We start from the raw sequence: 21,375 nt of genomic DNA on the forward strand, positions 1-21,375 counted from the left end.
CCGGGCTGCTGGCCGGCCTGCCCCGCTTCGGCAGCCTGAGCCCGCCGCCGCCGCCGCCCGGGCTCTACTTCAGCCCCAGCGCCGCGGCCGTGGCCGCCGTGGGCCGCTACCCCAAGCCCCTGGCCGAGCTGCCCGGCCGGACGCCCATCTTCTGGCCCGGGGTGATGCAGAGCCCGCCCTGGAGGGACGCGCGCCTGGCCTGTTCCCCCCGTGAGTACCGTCGCGGGCCCGGGCTCCCCCGCCTCCCGAGTCCGCTCTCTGCCCGCTCTGTCCTCCCGGTGCCCCGGTGGCCTGGCAGTGCCAGGGCGGCGCGGTGGCGGTCGGGCCCGGGGGCGTCTAGCGAGGGGTCCACGCCTTCCCCGAGGTCGCCCGGGCTCTGCCCGAGGGCGTGCGGCTCGATGGAACCGGCTCAGGGGGCAAGTGCGCGGGACTGGCCCGTTTAGCGAGGTGGAGAGCGGGAGAGGGCCTCTGCCGCCCGGCTTTCCTGGCTCTTTGGTGCCTTCGGTGGCCTGACCGGCCCTAGGGGGTGGGGTGGGGCATGGATAGGCAGGGCAGCTACCCACCGCCCCAGGAAAAGCAGGCGCGAGCTAGCATCGCCCCCCCTGACATCTTCAGCCCACCCCCAGTACACTTGTCCGCAGCCAACAAGCCGTGCCAGACTCCAGACTCCCCAGAGCTGGTGACGTGCTCCGGGCTGTTTTCTGGGATGGACCTGGGCTCTCCCTTCCCCAGGACTGTTGCACCTGGGGGCATTGAAGAGGTATTTTGGCACTCAACGACCTAACCCAGGAAAGGAGAGAGAGATGACTGACGTGGGACGGGACGCAGACCAGCAAAGTGCAGAGACTTTGCCTCAGTTGTCCCCAGGGCTGGACGGTCTTGTGGTTAGGGAGCCAGAGCTCCCAGAAGGCCCTTAGCCCCCAGAGGGCTTCCAGGGCCCAGCTCAGCTCCTTTTCTCATTCTGTGAAGTTCGTCTGAGTTGCTGGGCCTCCCTGCCCGAGGCTTAGCCGCAGTCACTGAGGGAAGCCAGGGCGAGCGCCTGAGAAGCGGCTCCCGGGGCTGTGGAGGTGTTGAGGAGAAACTTCCATTTCAGTGTGGCTTGTAGGGACGGCCAAAGTCCCTCCCTTCTTCCTCCAGCCTGTAGCGGCCTGAGACCAGGGGCAAGTTGGCTCTCAAAGTGTGCAGAACGCAGGGAGCCCTCTCGCTGCCCAACACACCTAGTCAAGGAAGTGGCTGAGGAAAACAAAACAAAATATAAAAAAAATTAAAATGTGCTTCCCTGCCCACCAAACTCTCCCACTGGCACGGGGACTGACCCCGGAGGTGAGCGAGGTGACCTCTCCCATGCACTCCTGCTCAGTTGAAGAGGAGGTCCCGTTTCTGCTGTACTCTTCAGCAGCGGGGGGGCCCCCCTAGCTGCTGGCCCTGTGGTTTAAGCACAAAGTATGTTGCTGCCGGACCGCACCCGGCTTTGACCAGAGTCGCTGGCTGGGGGAAGCGCGGGCGCTCCTCTGGCGCAGGCCTTGGAGCCATGCTCTCTGGACACCGAAGCTGAGCTTGGCCCATTCGCTCCCCGCTCCCATCCCCACCCCCTCACCGCCCCCGGCCCCCGCTGAGCGCTGTAACGGATTGTCTCTTCCTTCCCCTTGTTGTCGGTCCTCGCAGATCAAGGATCCATTTTGTTGGACAAAGATGGGAAGAGAAAACACACCAGACCGACCTTCTCCGGCCAGCAGATCTTCGCCCTGGAGAAGACTTTCGAGCAAACCAAGTACTTGGCGGGACCCGAGAGAGCGCGCTTGGCCTATTCTTTGGGGATGACGGAGAGTCAGGTCAAGGTGAGTGGACCTTTGACACCTCCAGGGATGGCTTTCCCGGACTTGCGCGCCCGTGTGTCGTGTCCACGCGCGCGAGCCTGCGCTTCTGTTTTCCCCTTTCCAAAGAAGAGGTGGGGGTGCGCAGGAGCCTGGGGAGAAGCCGGGAGAGGGTTAGGGATTGCACAGGCCCTGGGGTGGGGGGCGCTTTTGGAGTCAAACTATTGATGAACAAAAGAAATGGAATCCCCGCCTTAGAGACTAGGCTAATCTAGACAGCAGCCAGTGCTGGGGACCTGCCTTTATCAGAGAATAAAAGCGTTTAAGGGAATATCCCGGCGAAATGGAGCCGATTACAAAGCTGGGTTCGTTTTATTTGTAAAGACACTCAAGCTTTTGTTTGCCCACGCAGGCCCCACTGGTTATAACATTTCCTAGTGCGGATCGGAGGCACACTCACTTCTATATTAATTTGTAGATTTAGAAAAAGTAAATGAATCCAGAGGAACTTAACGCTGATAAAACTTGCTTTTGCCCTAGATAAAGATATTCATTTTGGAATAGTAATTTCCCAAATGAGCTGGCAAGATTGTTAACGTATTATAAGATTGAAATCTGCTTAAAGCAAGTTTATCCGCAGAATTAAGATCCTGCACTTTATGACAACTTGTAATTAAGATGTCTCGTTGCTCATAATTGAGTTGTATACTACATTTCTAGGGAATTAAATTTTAGAAGTCTGTCCCTGAAAATAAAGGGATTGAGCCAGCTGGGTAAATTCAATCAGATGGCTTCCTGGTTTTCGCTGTTCTCCTCGGTGCCTTTCAGGGTTGTTACATTTCTTTAGGCAGTGGGTATGTCTGTGGGGTCTGCTTTCTTTAGTTACATTAATGCAATCTTACGCTAAGGCTTTCCTTTCCCGCTAGCCAAAAGTCACACATATATTTCCGCAGAGATTCTTCCCGTGGCCATTAGAAAACCATCACATTCGAAATAATTTTGCGTGGGTGGCTCAGGAGCCTACACCTTAATCCGGAGGTCTTCATTGGTCACCATAAATATGTCCCTGTGGCCGGAAGTGAATTATTACAGCAATATAAAGAAAATCACTTTCTTAACAATTCAGATTCTCTGGATAAAATACAGAACAGATGAGAAACATAGGAAGAGGGTGATTTTACATCTTTAGAACTTGCTTACTGCTGTCCTTCAGATTCAAATACACGTGTCAGACCCAATCAAGCACCATGAACAGCTCGAACTATTTCAAATGAATGTCTTAGGGCGGAGCAATGTTATGCTAATATTGGAAAGAACGGGCTAAATCATAATTATAAAACAATGTACCTGGCAACCTTTTGCTTTAAAAACAGCGAACGCCATTTCACCTTTGGTTTTAACCGAGAAAGAAGTTCAGAGCGTCAGCCCCACCGTGGTGACAGTCCTGACTGAGCTGTTAAATGCTCTCAGGCTCTGAGTAAACTGAAGTTCTCATTATTTCAGAAAACTTCAGACCACGCGCCTTAAGTGTTGTGGAGAGGAGCGAGGAATTTACCAGCGAACGTAGTGGCAGATTCAGGCCTAGAAAAAGTAACCGGTCAAGTGTCCAAAAGCGAGAAACAGAGCAGTGATAACTGGGTTTAAGGTTTTCTCTTCCGTTCCCATCACTGGGCACCGCGGTTGCTGCTTACAACTCCTCAGAACACGATTAAGTACTAAAACCCACCGTTAAGGGGAAACTAACCGTTCTCGGTTTCCGGTTGGGACGTAGGAAAAGCAAGTTTATCTCCAGGAAAGCTGGTTCCAGGTCTTGTTTTTCACTCTCCCCGAGAAGCGGTTGGCTGGTGGCCTGCCTGCTCCCGTGTCGCCATCGCTATGGCAACGGCGCCGGGTTAGGGAGGCCACCGGACAGACTTTGACGCCGAGCCCCGGGGGGCCCGCGGGGGAGGGTGTCGAGGTGGGAACCCGGGTGTCCCGGCGCTCAGTTCCCCCTCCCCGGCCCTGCCTCTCCCTCCCCCCCGCCCCCCCCTCCGCCCTCAGGTCTGGTTCCAGAACCGCCGGACCAAATGGAGGAAGAAGCACGCGGCCGAGATGGCCACGGCCAAGAAGAAGCAGGACTCGGAGACCGAGCGGCTCAAGGGGGCCTCGGAGAACGAGGAGGAGGACGACGACTACAACAAGCCGCTGGACCCCAACTCCGACGACGAGAAGATCACCCAGCTGCTGAAAAAGCACAAGTCGAGCGGCGGCGGCGGCGGCCTCCTGCTGCACGCGGCGGAGGCCGAGGGCTCGTCGTGAGCGCGCCGCGCCCCGCGGGGACCCCGGCCCCCGCCCCGGCCCCCGCCGCTCGCCGGGCCTCCCCTGTTTTCTAAGATGTACATATCTATTTTTTTAAGCTAGAAATTGTGGCGGGGGGTGGCGTGGGGGCGGGCAGGACGGCGTACTGAGGACAAACAGAAACAGACAGACAGACAGACAGACTCGCCGCCGAACACGCCCGCGGCTTCCCAGAACCCATCCGCGGCGGCCGGGCCCCCTCAGCCCGGCTCGGCCTCGGGCTCCGCGGGCCCCGGGCTCCGGGCTCCGGGCTCCGGGCGAGGCCTCTGCCAGCTCGGCAGCCACCGCCCGGCGGGACTCTCGGAGCGAGCCGCGGCGGGCGTCCGCCTCCTAGGGACAAAAAGGGGGACCCCCGCCCCCCCAACTGCTCGACAGTAACCTGTTGAAGGCTCCCTGTAAATAAACCGCGAGCCACAGCGACCAGGAGTTGCCGCATTGTGAATATTTAAAGTGTAAAATGCCTTTTGGAATTCGGTATCGAGAGATGGACCTTCCCTCCCATTGGCCTGAGACGCATTCCCACGACGCGGCCGCTCCTCGCCGCTAACCCGGAACCGTCGAGAACGCCGGCGCCCTCCTCGGCCGCCCTCCGCCGGCTCCGGACCTGTCCTCCGCGCTTTTCTCCTCCGCCCGGTCCCCGCCTGGGCCAGCAGACCTTGCCAGGCCGCCACCCCACCCGCCCCGCGCCGCCCCAGGACCTGAAGCCCGAGGTCCCGGACCCCGCGAGCGTCTCACACCGGCCTCTGGGGTCCCCTCCGAAATTGCACAGTCGTTTGTTGCTATTTATTAGTGATTTAAAGAAAATACCGGGGAGGGAGGGGCTACGATGTCTTGTATTTAATTTAACTCTTTTCTGATTAAAAAAAAAAATATGCGTGTTAAAAGTAGATGGTGGGAATTGTTACAAGCGCTCCGGGTCAGAACATAAACATTTCCTTTAGTTGCTGTAATTGAATTCGAGGTGTTTTGTATCATAAGAATACTATAGAATATGTAAATTGTTTTCTGTTAAAGCTAATAACGATGATATATTAGCCTCCTTAACATTTATTAATTTATACGAGGAATTCGGTTTGTAAAGAAAAGGCAGCCCCTTTGCGACGAGACCCATGAAATGTAATGCACTTTCTGTTTCAAAGGATAAATCGAATTAAAAACAGCAACAAAAAATAGTTTGAAGACGTCTGTTGCCTTGTGGGAACGGGTGCAGGTCACCCGGTCTCAGCGGAGATCTCAAATAAAAGTCAAGAGCACAAAAAAGCGTTATGGGCTTCCTGGGTGAAATAGCTGTCTCCTCCTCCTCCTCATCTCCATCATCTATCGGGAGAAATCACACCCCAAACCCCTGGCGTGGAAGGCTGTGGAAACACATTCTCAGTGCTTACTGGGACCGTCCTAGAGCTTCCGATCTCTGCTAGTTTTTTTCTGAAACCCCCTCCCCCTTTGCCAGGAAGCCCCTGGGGAATCTAGGAAGACCTCATCACCTGGTACCCGAGGCGGTGCCTGGGCCAACCCCTGCTTCTATTAGCTTAGGGGAGGAGGGAGATGGGAGCAGCCCCTCCACATTTGATTTCTTTTTCTTTCTACAGTCACCTAGCAGACTGCAGAAAAGTCAGGAGCCTTGGGTTTGCCAGGCACAACAATGAATGGAAAGAAAGCTTCTTTTAAGTGTCTTGGCAGCTTTCGTATTACAGACAAGTGGAGCTTCTCCGGGGAGAAAGCGAGCTCTGGGAGAAGGCAGTCACTTCTTAGGGTTTTTTTTTTTTTTTTTTTTTTTTTTTTTGGTGGGGAGGGGGGAGTTGGGGTGGATTGGAGGTGTAATCGGTTTTTGTTTTGTTTTCAGACACTCAGTTACAGGTCCTGGGAGATACATTTTCTTCTTCTTGGTTCTGGGAGATACATTTCTTGGTCCTGGGAGATACATTTTCTTCTTCTAGGTTCAGGTTAATGAGCTGGAGCTCAAAGAGACAGATCCGTGGAATCCGCATTCTTCTGAGCAGAGAAAGCAAGTAGGGGAACTGTTTGGTTGCCTACAGAATGCAGAGTTTGCAAACTTTTTTCTTTCCTTCAGAAGTTCGAACGGCTAACAGGAATTCTTGGGGTGTATATTGCTGATGGCATGGTTCATTGGAAACGAGGGAAGGAAATCACCCCGTTTATTGTCTCCAGTTTGCAAAGTTCTCTTGAAGCTTCAAATCCATTTTGCTTTCTCTATTCTTAGCAAGACTGAGACTTATAGAGACTGCAAATAAAGCCAGATTGCTTTATTCTGCTGGAGTGACAGAGCTTAATCCTAACCAAGAACAAGCAAGAACGGCCCCCTCCATCCTCTTTTCGGTATTTCTTTCTTCTCTTGCTTCTTCATCCTTTCTCCCTCCCCTTCCATCTCCTTTCTCTTTTCAGCATTTTTTCTCTTCATCCTGCCTATCAATTTTCCCTCCTTATTTGTCAGTTTCCCTCTCTTCTTTCCTTCTCCCCTCTTCCCTGACCTTCTTCACTGTTTTCGAGAAAGGGAACAAGCTTGCTATCTCACAATTGCACTTTATTGCAACAAATAAAAAAAATCCCTTTTCCACTTTACTCAAGTCAGCTTTTAACCTCTCTGCTGCCCTTTGAAAAAGCCAGGGAATAAAAGGGGGGGGGGGGGAGGATCACACGACAATTAAAAACATTCTTTCTTAATAGTGATAATAACGATAACGGCGGGAGAGATGACGTAGTGATTGGAGTAACAGAAAACTTTTGAGTCAGACTGAATGTGTTTCCCAGGAAGTGAATCACCCGAAGGCTGACAGTGTTTATTTCAGGTTGGACGTGTGGAGAGGGACCTGTCACAGACCCTTTAGAAAGCATTCTCTCGGTGCTGGAGGGGGAGGGGCTTAAGATGCGAGCACGCGGAGGTGGGCTGTGGCCTCCATCGCGCCCCTCCCTCCAAGCTGGACGGGGTGGCAGGAGATTCTGCAGGGAGCTGAGCAGGCAGCTCTAGGATCTGGGGCCACGCCACACTGGCATCCACTCTTTTTTTCCAGTTGACTGCAGCAGTGACTGGAGGTTTCCAGTTAATTTACTTCCATCCCAAACTCCAGCTGGCCACCAGTTACCAGTGGCCCCACACAGCTGGGACGAAGGTTGAAGTGGGTAGGAGGGCGCCTCTTCTACTTCCCTTTGTCTTGGTTGGTTTGGTTTCTTTATAAGTGTATGCAAAACCATCAGTTCTTTCTCAGCATTTGTGTAGTGGGGAAGCCAAGGAGGAGCGCTCCTGCAAAGCAACTTGGGAAGAATTGTTTGGGGTTTTTTTGTTTTTGTTTTGTTTTCATCTTGGCTTAAAATTTTTACAGCCTTAACACCATAAACATCTGATGAAGGCTGCCAACCAACCTTTACAACAAGAGGTTTATGACTGAAAGCCAAAAAAGAAAAAAGGTCACAAGCGACTTGACAGACCACTGCTTTTATAAATGAAAAATAAATAAATAAAAAGGAGATGTGTGTAGTGTACTTGAAAGGGAGAGGACAGTGTTTTGATTTTTGTTGTGTTTCTTTCCCTAAAAAGGAAGTTAGTGCAGAGACCTGAAGGATGAGGACCTGAAGGGGAAGGGAAAAGCCATGCTCCCAGATTCACTGGTTTTGCTCAATTCTCTTTCGTGCAAGCTCGATTTTACTATGTAGTGATTAATTTTCCCTTTGGTACACACTCAGGATTCTGAAGTCAAGCCCATCGGCCTTCCTTCCAGAAGCTGGGAGTGGGGGCTACTGGACGTTTCCAAGCTTGTGAACATTTTAATCCACTTTTCTTTTCCCTGCTTGAGGACAGCGGGAAGAGAGAGGACTGAAAAGTGCAGGCGGTTTGTTCTGGAGGCCCTGCTCTTCTTGGACTTGTGTCCTATAGCACTAAAATCCTCTGCAGTCTAGGGTCAAGAGATGAGGTGGTATGAAGCCAGCACTAACTTGGGGAGGTGGTCCTCCCCTTTAAGGTGGTGCAGGGGACTAGGAACACACACACACACACACACACACACACACACACACACACACACACGAGAGAGAGAGAGAGAGAGAGAGAGAGAGAGAGAGAGAGAGAGAGAGAGAGAGGGATTCCACTTGGGAACTCCTAGCACTGAATAGCTTAAAGAGACAGTGGCTCCTTTGTTAATCCTCCACAATGGGATGGTGTAGCAACAACAGAGGTAGCTGTTGATTTCATCTATAAACTCCATTTTAGGCTAATTTGAACAGCTTTCTCTGCTTTCAACACTCCCTCCCCCTTTACCACACACACAGACAGATGTGCAGGCCATTCTCCTCGCCCCTTCTCTGGACCACCTCTGCCCCCCTTAAAGCCTGCTCTTCAGTGTGTCTCCCCCCTTTCCCTCAGGAAAGTGCTATTTTGTTCTAAAGTGTTTAGAAGGCTGCTTCAGAAAGCAGAGCATCTTCCCTGGTGTGTCTCATCTCCTCCCTCCCCTTTCCTCTCTCTTCTCCCTGCTTTCCCCTCTCCCTCTCCCTCATCTGTGCTCCCCTTCTCTTCCCTTCCTTATTTCTTTTGCTTTTCTCCCAACTGCCCCTCTTTTCTCCTTCTAGTTTCCTCCTTTCCTTCCCCTCCTTTTCATTCCTTCCTTTCAGAGACCGCTTCTGCCAGCCTCAAACAGGAGATCCGCCTCCTCCTCCTCAGGAGTGCTGGGATTGTAGCCCCATGCCACCACACCGACTTGACCCTTTTAAAACACACCACCATAGCCCTCCCTCATCTATTAATGGGAAGGTAATGGAAAGAAAGGGGAGGTGTGGGCAGCAGTTAGGGGACATTCTCCTGAGACTGGCTTGGAGTTGTTCCACAGGCCGGAGAGTTGACCTTGGAGTCTGAGCTCACTCTCTGCTCTTTCTTTCCCATCCAACCTCAGGGACTGGAAGAGGAAGAGGAGCTGTCCAGGGCTGTATCACTTGCTTTAAGGCTCTTGAAGCAGGTGGAATAACGCACTAAAGACTTTGAAAAGCATGGCCTTCACCTAGCATTTGCTGTCTACTATAGCCAGCCTGAAGCAGAGGCCTCTTTTATAGTCAGGATGTCTGCTTTTGAGTAATAAGGGCTAGCTCAGAGAAGGAAACATTCAAGGATGGACCCTTCCTCAGTTGTCGGGGAGCTTTCTACCATGCAGTGTGGGTCAGTGCACACATTATTGTAGACTCTATAATACAGAGGCTCCCTAGTGCTTCTCTAATGCCGCTGCCTTCATCTTCCTCGAGGACGAAATGTTGAGGCATGAGCACTCTATTTGGCAGATCCAGAAAGTCCAGGAAGAAAGCCAGTGGGCAGGTTTCTTTCATCTCTGGGCACAGGGTTTTGTTTCGTACATAAATTATGGGGTGGGAGAGTCAGGTTTGGGAGATGGCAGACTTTCTTGCATTACACACAGAACGTTAACGGTCCTGGGAGTTGTTATCACAGTGGATAGCTAGGGCATAGTCATCTTCAAAGAAAGTCATTTGACGAGTCTTCGTGGCTCTAGCCATGGCCTCAACCGTCCAAGGCCCTCTCTAGTCACTGCCAGCTGCAGATTTGCGCTTTGTACTTGATGGTATGGTTAGGCTCTTGAAAATAACTTTGTAACCCACTCTTTCCAGTGGAAGTGCCTTCTTCCCTCCCAGTGCCATTCGCTTGATCTCCAATGGCTTGTCAAGTCTTCTCCCCAAATCCAGTGATCTCAAGAGAATGAGGGGGCCTGAGAACTTTATCTTTGCCACAATCACAAGATCATACACTGTCTGAAAGCCTGGGTTTGGGATGAATCTGAGCAACCCTGCGTGGTTGTACAGTATCGTCTTTCCTTCCCTGTGCCTCAGGGTTCTTGGCTCTACAATAGGGGTGTCCATTACCTTGTCTTCTTAGAGCTGACAGAAGAGTGAAACAGGTCCGTTTATGTGAAGTGACACAGGGTAAGCTGAGGAGCCAAGCGTTTATCATCTCTGACCTCATCCTCTTCATCATCAACTGCTACCCAGTAGCACCAAGAAATGTCTCATCCAAGGATACTTTTAACTCTAGTGCAAGATACTTACTCAGTTCAGAAAAAAATATATATATATATCATAAAATGGAAGTGAAAACAGCTTTGAGAGCAAGGTCTGTTTTCCTTTGTGTGGAATTTAAAGGTGGCTAGCTGACATGTCCTAAAAGTATTTCGCCAAACTTGCGATAGTCCATGCTTTTTATCCCCCTGGTTCTGGGTGAGGGTGTTAGGCTGGTAAGAGCATGGCTTGGCCTCTCTTGGATCCCTGTCCTGGGGAAGTCAGTGGCTTCTTATCCTTACTCATGCAACTTTACTGAGAAATCCACGTGGTCAGAGGTGGGGAGGCTTCTGTCAGCAATTTATTTCAACGATCTCAGCTTTGATTTGAGGCAGGATGGTGTAGTTTAGCCTGATTCTTTTGCCTCTGTGCTGGGAGGACACCCCAGCACCGCACCGGTTGATGCAATGCTGAGAATCAAGCCCAGTGCCTCCTGACCTGACTGGCGGCGCTGAGCCTCTACCAGTAATAATTATCCAGGGGGATAGCTGGAGCATGAAGGCAGACCCACCAGCTCCGGACAGCCAACACCGCGATGGCCACATTCATTGAGCCCCTGAGTCAGAATAGCCTGGCTCTCCTGGATTCCTGACCTACAGACAGTATACCACACAATCGGGGTTCATTGTTTTAATCCATTGACTTTGGGGGTAATTTGTTATGTAGCACAGATAACTAAGTTTCTAACAGATTTGTCTTTGTTCTTTGGATAAAAAGCAGACTCTTGAAAGAAAAGACTTGGGGCATCGTGACCACTGAAACCACAGATTGCCTGATTTCACCACAGGAGCATTTGAGACTTTCTTTCCTTTTCTCCACTTTTTGTCAAATAGTTTATTTATTTTATGTGGATGAGTGTGAGCCTGAGTGTACTTCAGGATGGTATCAGATCCTCTGGAACTGGGCTTGGTTCTGGGCACCTGATGTGGTTGTTGTGAACCAAACCCCGGTTCTCTGCAAGAGCAGCAGGTGTTCCTAACTTCCATGCCACCCCCCTTCCGTTTCTATTTCTGAGAACTTAGTCCCAGGAAAATCAAGTGACTTCAGTGACCCCCCTTTCTCTCCCTGTACAATTATCCTAATGTAAGAGTGGCCTCACAGTGTTGTGAAACTCAACTTCATCACTTCCTCTAATGTAGCGTGCAGTTGGTCTGTGTGAAGGATACCATGTTTTCATCATGTAACCGAAAGCGTGGAAAGAATCAGATTGGCTTTGTGGGCTTGTATTGTAATAGGAAAAGACCAAAGACATACTTGCAGTTTTCCTTTGCTTGGTTAGATGCTGGGAAACACACACACACACACACACACACACACACACACACACACATACACAAACACAGCACATCCCCCCACACCTACCACACACACCGCACACACACACAGACACAGTACACTCCCCCACCCCCACCACCCCACCACCTCCTCCACATGCACCACACCCCTGCATACACACACACACACACACACACCACATACCACACCACACACAAACACACACACCACACCACACCCCTACACCCCCCCCCCACACACACACATCCCCACCTCCCTCCCCCATGGAAGACAGGACTCAGCAAGGTAAAGCCCTCCACTCTCTTCTCTGGCCTTTGGTAAGCAAGGCTCTGGATTTTTCTGGCGTGTGGGGCGGCAATGAGGTGAGAGGGACCAGGTGAGCCTGCTGCGGTTGCTGTGGCCCCCTGAGAAGGAAGGAAGGGAGAGAGGCAGCAAGCTCCAAGAACAAAAGTCCTAGCTGTGAGCAGAATCAAACAGTGAGGGCAGAAGTTCCTCTAGATGCCCCCTGCCTGCAGGAGTCCTGGAGCTGGTTGGCAGAAGGCTCTGGTTGATGTGCTGCACTCTGCCGCTTGATTTTCAAAAAGCGCATAAATGTATTCACATTGCAGTCTTGGTTTGTGGCCCAAGCTAGGCTGAAGTCAGGGTTCTCATGCCTCAGGCTCCCAGGGAGTGAAATTACCCGGAAAGCACCGCTAAGCCTAGCTCACACACTCTACTTTTAGTTTTACTCCTTCAGTTTGCCTGTGTGGTATCTCACCAGGGAGACAAATGTGTGCTAGCCTGGAAAGGCCACCGCGGACAGCGGCTTGGACGGCACTGTACCATGAGTACCCCTGAAAACAGAAAGCTGGAGCAGTCACTCTGCCAGGACACGCCGTTACATGGTGGGGTTGACTGCTGTGTAGGAATCATGTACAAGGTCAGTCTCAAGCTTGCTATGAGGATAGCCTGGAATTTCTGATCCTCCTGCCTGCACCTGCCTCGGGGGTGCCTACATCCAGTTTTATGTGATGCTGGGGTCTGAATCTAGAGCCTTTTGGGTGCTACACAAGCACCTCACTAACTGAGCTACAACCTCAACCCAAGCAACATATCCTGATTTTATACACACACACACACACACACACACACACACTCACACGCAGACATAGTCATACACAATACACACATTCATACACACACCACACACACATACACACACATTCACACATACACAGTCATATATACACACACACATCTCACACACACACAGACACACACACACACACACACACAGACACACACACACACACACACACACCGGGATTAAAAAGCCACAGGAATGCTGCACTCTCCTGAAGGTCTTAAAATGAGAGAAACTTTAATGCAGCTCTTATCCTTCCCATCCCGGAGTCTCTTCTCCAGCTTATGAGAAATAGAAGATCAAGAAATGGGATTTAAATTCATTCATTTAGAGTTACTTTGAAATAAAAGTTGCAGCAAGAAGGGCCATTTTGTAGAATGTTGGGTATTCTTCAAGTCGCATGGGCTCTGATTCCCCAAAGGACAGCATGGCACAAGGAGGAGGCTCCAGGGTCATTTCCAGCGCCCACTGCTGGGAGAGGCGTGCCTCCTTCGCTGACCCAGAAGAGCATTTGAAAGGGCAAACTTTGATTTTTCAGTAATATTTCCTTTTGGGGAAAAAAAATGGAATAATCCTAAGCAGTAACACCGCTAACTAGTCTCTGCAAGTTCTAGCTACAGGTCTCGACGCCCGCAGATTCCTCATTGGGGGCACTTATCCAAGCTGCCCTCCACGTGCAGAGCGGGCTGTTCTCAGTGCCTAAAAATGGCAGGGCGCTGTGGAGAGCACGGAGACCCATATGCTGAGGGAGTTTGCCGGACTGTGGGGCCCAGGAGACCCTCCAGGCGGAGGTGGTCCTGGCGGTCAGGGGCAGTCAACTTCCTTCAACCTGCCGGCCAGTGTTGCAACCCCGAAAGCATCCTTCCCCGGGCCCTTCCGATACTGAAGAGTCACTGTGTCCCCACGGAGGGGGGCGTCTTCCCACAGGTATCATGCTAGCTTACAGGAACGGCCTCCTCTGAAGAGAAGCCGAGAAAAAGCCCTGTAATAGTGAGAAAGGTCAGGAGGAATCGAGAGCTCGGTGGAGCAACAGACCCTGAAGGAGATGGGTGGGCGGGGCGTGTCTTCCCGTCTCACTCACAGCCAGAATCAGGGCTCTTACCTCCCCGGCAGGCAGATGTTTCCCGGATCCCGCTCCTCTGGGCAGATATTGTCACAAATAAAGCCAAGAGCGATAATGAGAGGACAGGGAAAGGGAAACTGTTTCCTTTGGTCCAACAGAAGAGGGGCAGGCCCGTCCCACGCGGGAAGACTCCCATTACCCGGGGCATTGCTCTCAAAATTTGGAATATGTCCCAATGACAGGGAATGCCAACATAGTTCCCTCTGGAGGCCCAGGAAGGACGCTGGGTCGCTAGGAAACTCTTCCAGGGGAACAGAGAACTGAGAAGGCCCTGCGGGAGGCCACAGCTCTAGAAGGTTCTTCTGGTAGACAACCGGGAAAGAAGAGATGCCAAATTTGGGGCTGTGGCTCCCTTTTGACTTCCAGACGAAAGAAACACAGATAAATCAGAATAAAGGCGTGGCAAGGGAAAGTGAAGGAATGCCACGGAGCTGTTCGTGGTACCCTCATCTGCCTGGAAAGAGGACGGGGGGGGGGGGGGGGGACGTCGACCCTAGGCTCAAGAGGGGTCTGGCCTCTGCGCTTTCTTGGGCCATGGAATCCAGCCCCGCAAAGCCAAAGGCAGGCCAAGCGCTCCTGCTTAGGGTGCGCTGGGTAGCTGGACTCCCTGGAAAGGTGATCTCCCGATGTTGAGGAGGTGGGGTCCACAGGGCAGACGTCCGAGGACGCCTCTTTAGCACCTAGGAAGAGGCCGCACCTGCTAGCGGAGGAACCAGTTCCAGGTCTTGGCTGGGAATGTCCCCCCCCCCCCCCGGACAGAAAGTCAGCGATGGCCTCTGCCTTGGGGCTCTCACACTGGAGAAATTTGCGTATTGTCTCCCCAGCTACCTTCACACAGTCTGAACCAGTCCCCACTGGATCAGGGCGGGGTTTCTGCTATCACTAAACTGTCGTTACCAGCCCCTGCCTTTCAGAGGGGGAATTTTCAGTCCCCGAGTGGGACTCACACTTCCTTCTCTGACCCCAGGACGCTTCCTGGCTTCCTCTGACTATTGGTTGAGCCTGGCCCTACCAAATCTGGGCTTCAGGGCGTTCTGTAGCCGCAGACCTTCGGTCAGTGCGGTGGCAGGTCTGTCTGAGGCCCGGCTGCCTCCAGCGCTGCCAACAGGTCACACCCAGGCCGGGCTTCCCGACCCAGAACAATGAAGTGGGTTCAAGAAGCCGCTGGCCACCCCGCCCCAGCCTTGGCATTCTCTGTCCCGGGGGCCAGTCTACCCAGAGCCCCATCTGGAAGCATCTGGGCGCATAGATTCCCAGAGAAGAGGGACTCGAGGTGTCCGGAGTAGAGCTCGTTCCACTAATTTGTCTTCCCTGGCTTAGCCTCACACACCGCCCCCGTCCGCCTCCGCGCGAGCTCACTGGATTCCGGCAGCGCCCCCTGCAGGCCTGGAGGACAGTGCGGCCACTCGGAACTGGAGCCCTCTAGTCCCCGCGGTGCGTCCCGCGGGTGTCCACACCGTTCCCTCCAGGCCTAGACCCAAATCCGACCTGGCCCCTGCCCACGCCATCGTCGCTGCCCATCTCTGGGATGGAGCTTCCCGAGGTCCCCGCGGCTCGGGCTTGGGGACCCTCCTCTCCCCAGCTGCGAGTGTTCACGGACGCAGCCACCCCAGCAGAAGACATCCACGTGTCTGCGCTCCTTTCTCTCTCCTGCTTGGTTCCACACCGGGCGGGAAGGGCAGGGACGGTGACACGGCTAGGGGGGCGCGTGCCCACAGCGCACGTGGTAACCGGTCCTCCTCCGGGCCCTTCCCTCTCCCCCGCAGCAACCGCCAGGTTGGTTCTAGAACAGATGCGTGCTGCTGGCGCCGTCCACCAGCTGTCGCGAGCAGAAGCCACCGGGCTCCGCGAGGGACGAAAACAGCTGCTCCGGGGGGACGGGGGCTCCCGCCAAGCCCGCGCCACGCCTCGGGTGCTTGGTGGCAGGTGCCCGCGTCACGCCCAACCTCGCCCCTTCTCCTAGGTCCGGGAAGGAGGGCGTGTGCCACCGGCCCGCGTGGCGGTGTGACCGTGTGGCTCAGTGGCTGGCGCGGGGTGGGGGCGGGGAGGAGGCAGGGCATCCGGCGGTGTCGCGCTGTGGTGGGTCCAGAGAAGGATGCGCATCTTGGGTCCACACTCACCGGCCAAGTCTAAACCCGCAGAGGTTTGGCCTGCGGGTTCCCAGGGAGAGCGGTGGCCTTTCCCGGCCACTTCAGGTGGCCTGGTGGCCAACTAGAGGCTCGTCAGTTCTGAGGAGGGGACGCCGGGGTATCAAACGCTCATTACGACCACCTTCATATTTGATGTGGACCAGGGTGGATAGCAGGGGCTCATTTCTTCTCTTCAATTCTCGATCCCATTTACAGTTAACGTTTACTAATGGTTAATAAAATGTGGTTTGCGCTCGTAACGCGGGCGCAGCGTGGTCCCCATCAATGTCATAATAGGCAAGACCAAAAAAAAAAAAAAAGTACCTTACGATTTGTGCGCCGGACTGTATCGCTCGGGGTTTTGGCCCCGGACGCACTAAAATAACCTGTTGACACACACCAAAGTGCATCTCTATAATAACCTCCTCCATCATTTATTAAAAGTCGTGTCGAGCAGGCCCGTATAATTCATCTCTATGCAAATACATCAATGTCAGGCCATTAGCGTATTGCTCAGGGTTTTATTAAAGTGCATTCTTTTTAATTCAGCCCCGTAAAATACGAGCCCCATTGCTCAAGAATTATAGCAACTATTAGAGTAACATATGGGCAACATGCACTCAGAAAATAAAAGGCAACAGATAAAGTGGCAGGGTCACACGGCGGAGCAAACACTTAACAAAATGGCAATAGGTAATAGATTTTGTTTCCTCCGGGGCCTTTGGTGAGAGGGTGTCATAGGCGCGGACACCTCCGAAGAGGCAGACTGTCTCCAAGTCATTTTTTCCTTTCCTGTTTTTTAATCCCGGAGCCTGCCGGGAATCGGAACCCCCGTGAGCCAGCGAGCAGAGGGAGCATTAACTTCTCTGTGATCGCTTTCCTTTCTTCCCGAGACCTCAGCGCCCACCAGAGAACACCTCTGTGGCTCTTAAAGCAATAAACAAACAAACAAATAAACAAACAAATAAATAAAATAAAGCCCCAGATTGCAGTGTCCAGCCTGCCGCAGACACCTTTGCTCTCCAAGCGCTCCGCGCGTCCCTCTCCAGGGAACACTGCTCCCGCTGGGGGAGGCAGCTCTGGGTTGTTGTCCCTGTCCCCCTGCCTCCGGCCCTGTGGAAAGGGGAGGAACAGGCTCCTCGAGGGCCTTTGAGCTCGCCTGTAAATTTCCTTCCCTTGGGTTGAAGGCCCGAGATGGGGGCCACATTCCGCGGGAATCGACTGTAGCTGAAAAAGAAGCCTGCCTTTTTAGCTACCACCCTCTGTCTGCTCCCGCTCGGGGCTCCAGGCTACCCTAGGTCTCATTGGGCAGATCACCTAGTTCAGATCTTGCTACCGTCACAGGGAAAGCATCTGGTCTGAGAGCAATGAGGGTATTTTACATACTAAGGTCCAAGGAGGGCGGGTGTGTAGGGTTCAGCCTCCATTTTAGCCAGCTCTGGAGAAGGAGGGGAAGGGGAGGGGAGAAGGTGAGAGGAGGAGGGAGAGGGAAAGGAAGAGGGAGGGAGAGGGGAAGGGGAGGCGGAGGGAGAGGAAAGGGAGGAGGAGGGAGAGGGAGGGAAAGAGCAAGGGATCACTACAAGTTTCAGTTTTAACATTTTAAATTGTGCCTTCAGCAATCATTTTTCAGAGAGGCCCCCAGTACCCCTCCAGTTCAAAACTCCACAGAGCACACCCAGAAAAATACCGAGGAGAGTGGCAAAAACTCCGCAGAACAATCTTCCAGATTTAATGAGAGTCACCCACACCCTCATCACCCCAGCATGGTAATTGAGCAGATCTATTAACTTGTTACACTAGATTTGTTTAAAGAGACTATTACACAGTCATTTAATCAATTTGTTACACTGGAGGTCCTGACTTATGAGACACTTGCCTTATGATTCCTTAATGACTGAATTAATTTGTTTTAATAAAACCAACATTGTGTACAAGCACATTTCTAGAAATGTAATTTTGGAGATAGAGCAGCCCTAATGCCTCATCCGATTAGGGTCCTTTCTATGGTTTATCGGAGTCTGTACTTTCTGACATGGCTGTGTGTGTGGAGTATTTTTCTTCTTTATAGCGCCATTAATTTAATATGGATCATTAGTTCCTTATACACATGCATGTTCTGACAAATGTACCCAATGAATAATGCAGCTAATGTGCTTAGGCCCAAATGCATCACATCATAAACAGAGGCCTCTGCAAAAAAATAACAACAAGGAAAGAAAGCCCAGCCTGCAGTCTCCGTGGTCTGGGTAGCCTTCTGAGTTACCTTAAAGTCTTGTTTTGCAGAACAGGACATGCTTGGTCCCAGGATTATATCAACATCACCCACTGAGTCTAACTACGCAGCGAACACAGATTTATGGTGAATTAAGGTTGTCCTGAGAGCAGACGCAAGACAAGAAAATCGGTTTTGCTCCTGATGGAAACTGACGTGTGCGGAATAAAATGTAAATAAACAGAAAGTCTCCAAGAAAAGAGGCCTTGACGTTATTGATTATGTGGAATAATTAGGACATTACAAATGGTGATGCTCTCCAAATAACTAGCCTTTGAAACTTCATTTCTGCAAGAAGAAATGGCTGAGGATCCGAGGCAGCATTGGAAGGACAGGGCATGGTCCAGGGTGATCAAAAATTCATAACAGAGTGGCGGGCACCGTCAGCTTGTAAGCAGTCAGTAATGTAAATGGTAGCAGAATAAGCCCACAATGGAGACAAACATTTGAACTTGGAAAACTGTAAGGTGGAACGATGGTCCTTCATGAGCACTAGTGGCCTCGACATAGGCATAAAAGCTAGGTATCGACTGATTAAGTAACTTAACAATTATTACCGGGAAGAGGGAGAGCTGCAGGTATTCCATATAAAGAGATGCCTCACACATCTTTCTTAACAATGCCGGCCAGGCAGGCATTCGAGCTGGATCTCATCGCCAGGAAAGACATCAGCCTGCACACTTATGAATACCACAGCTGAACGCTTTGGTCCCTCTTTCCGTGTGCCTTCCGACCAGAAATAAACACACGGGCCGATGAATGTAATTTATAGAGAAAAAAGTATGACTACTTCTGTATCAGAAACAATTAAATTCTAACATGCCAGTGAGGTTCAAGTTAGGGTTATATGTACAGAAAAATTTTCTTCCAGCAATAATAAAGCAGGCAAACCCACAATCTAGCAAGACTTCATTCAATGTTTAGCCTTAAAAGTCAGGTGGGCTGCGTCTTGGCCGTGGTTAAAGCCATGCAATGTTATTTATGGTTGAGAGTCTGTTTCGAAACTAATCTCCCAAGCATGGTTCTGCTGATAAAATAGGCTTGGTCATTCATCCTAAAGTTTGAGTAACATGAAAGATGTGTCTAGAGTTTTGGTTCTTGAGGCGTAAACATTTGTAAAATGAGAAGCAGTTTTAAGAATCAGACAGTTGCTCAGTCCTGACGTTTCTACACTCTGCATTTGCCTTTTCCCTTTCGCCCTGGCTCAGTGGCTCCTCTGCCTGGGACAGGGGTGTTTATGGTGATAAATCGGTGTTGTTTCATTAGATCCATCCTTACTTCATCTTGATGTGAGCTGGAAATGTATTTCTTTAGTTTATAAAAATGAATAATTTAATCTCTTTAATCCCAGCATAACATTGAGACCAAAGAGCAATGCTAGATCCTTTTTTAAAAATTATTTTATTTTATCCAAAAACACTTGTGTAATCTCTTACCTTCTTGTTTTGGCGAAAGAATGGTATGCATTTCTTCCTATTTATAAGCAGCTAATGTTGAAAGTGTTGGCCTTTTATTACAAAGTAAATGAATTTGACCTTTTGCCCATTTCTCCAGATGCTGTTTTTGACCATCCTAAAAAAGCCCATTTAAAGTCAACAACATTAAGCATTTGAGGTCACAAGACCAGTCCAAGGTCACCTTGATACGGGCAAAAGGTTAATTAGACACTGTGTTGGAACAGGAATAGACTTTCTTACCCAGTTCATATAAATAAGCAGAGTCACACTTTCTGAGCTTCCTAACTTTCCAAGTGTCTTTATTTCTTTATTTTTTTTTAAAGTGGAAGTTTTGTAAACATAGATTTCAACTTCAAGTTCCTTCCTATCAATTTTAGTAATACTTGGCACTTACCGTGTACCTACGTCAGGTGCTGTGTAGCACGCGTCACACCACACCATCAACTAGAACTTCTCAGCAGCCCTCTGAGGCAACCATGTTCCCAGTCTACACACAGAGACTCAGAAAGTGACCAAGGTCAACAGAGGCGTTGATCTAGATGCACGCTCAGATCAAGCTTTAGCTCAAGCTCAAACCTTTGCTTTGTGCTGCCCTCAGGAGACCCAGCACACACGGTGTTAAAAAGCACAACCATCTTTTCATCGTATTTCCCAGCTGTTTTCCACAGTTATTTGTTTTTATTTTATCTTATTTTTTTTTCCGTATGGGAGGGACCTAGTGCACACTAGAGAAGCATTTTCCCATTGGTCTTTACCTCCAGCCCTTCCATAGTTTAATATGATGTGACAGGCAGCCTAGGAAATATTTGCAGCTATTCTGGTTCTGAGAACAATGAAGATTTGCACCCACCTAATACAAGACTCCAATAAGTATTGGAAATGATGATAAAGCAATGTTAATGACAACTGTCCCATGGTGTGTGTGACAGCAAACACAGCCTTCAATCTCCATGGACGAGTCAAGACATTCATTTCAACAACAGTGGGTGGGGTGGGATGGGGTGGGGGGGAGCCTAACAACAGATCACTGGCTGACTCTTAGCATCCAGAAAAGGTAGTTTGGGGTCAGAGAAGGAATTATGAGTCTACCGCTTGGGGACCGAAAATCTGCTCTGGAAGACAGTGACTGGCAACAGAGGTTCAATGATCCAGAAAACCCTCCTTGACCCAGTGAGGGCCAGTTCAAACTGTGAGGGTAGCAAGGCAGAGACTATGCACTCAGAAGCTATGGTTTCTCACCAGGCACTGCTATTCTGAGCAGATCAGCCCCTGTCGGTGGATTCAAAATGTCACTCCTGTAGCTTTGGGGCTAGACACTTTCAGCTAAATACCCTGCTACAGAGTTATTTATTTTTGGGTGGTGGGATGGGTGGGGACTTGGAGAATTTGCTGTTCAGACTCCTTGTCTCAGTGGTGTATTGTCTTATATGTGAGTCAGTCTGCTTATGTATAGCATCTACTTTTCTTGCGTAGGCTGAATTAATATTCTCTCTGTCTCTGCCTCTGTTAGCTCTGTCTCTGCTGTCACTATCTCTGTCTTTTTTTCTGAGTGCGTATGTGCGCATGTGCAGTACCATGCTTACCGGCTTACATGCTTTGGAAAGGGAACAAGGTTTGCAGAATGCCAGGCAGGCTGTCTAGTTGAGTTATACTTACAACCTGTGCCTCCTTGTTCTTTTTTTCTTCCTTCGTCCTTCCTTCCTTCCTTCCTACCTTCCTTCCTTCCTTCCTTCCTTCCTTCCTTCCTTCCTTCCTTCCTTC

At 50.9% G+C, this 21,375-nt stretch overlaps 1 protein-coding gene across 1 annotated transcript; it reads left to right on the forward strand.

The window, feature by feature from the left end:
* Positions 1–2: 2 nt before the first annotated feature.
* Positions 3–5,404, forward strand: Nkx6-1 (NK6 homeobox 1; the record flags this gene model as incomplete). The annotated part of the gene is made up of 3 exons (XM_055594521.1): positions 3–210; positions 1,666–1,838; positions 3,855–5,404. Coding segments are annotated over 3 exons (639 nt in total), but the record flags the coding sequence as incomplete, so codon positions are not given.
* Between the last annotated feature and the right edge of the window lie 15,971 nt (positions 5,405–21,375).

Source organism: Psammomys obesus, unplaced genomic scaffold, assembly GCF_907164565.1.
Source record: "Psammomys obesus unplaced genomic scaffold, mPsaObe1.curated_primary_1811, whole genome shotgun sequence".
NCBI lineage: Eukaryota > Metazoa > Chordata > Mammalia > Rodentia > Muridae > Psammomys > Psammomys obesus.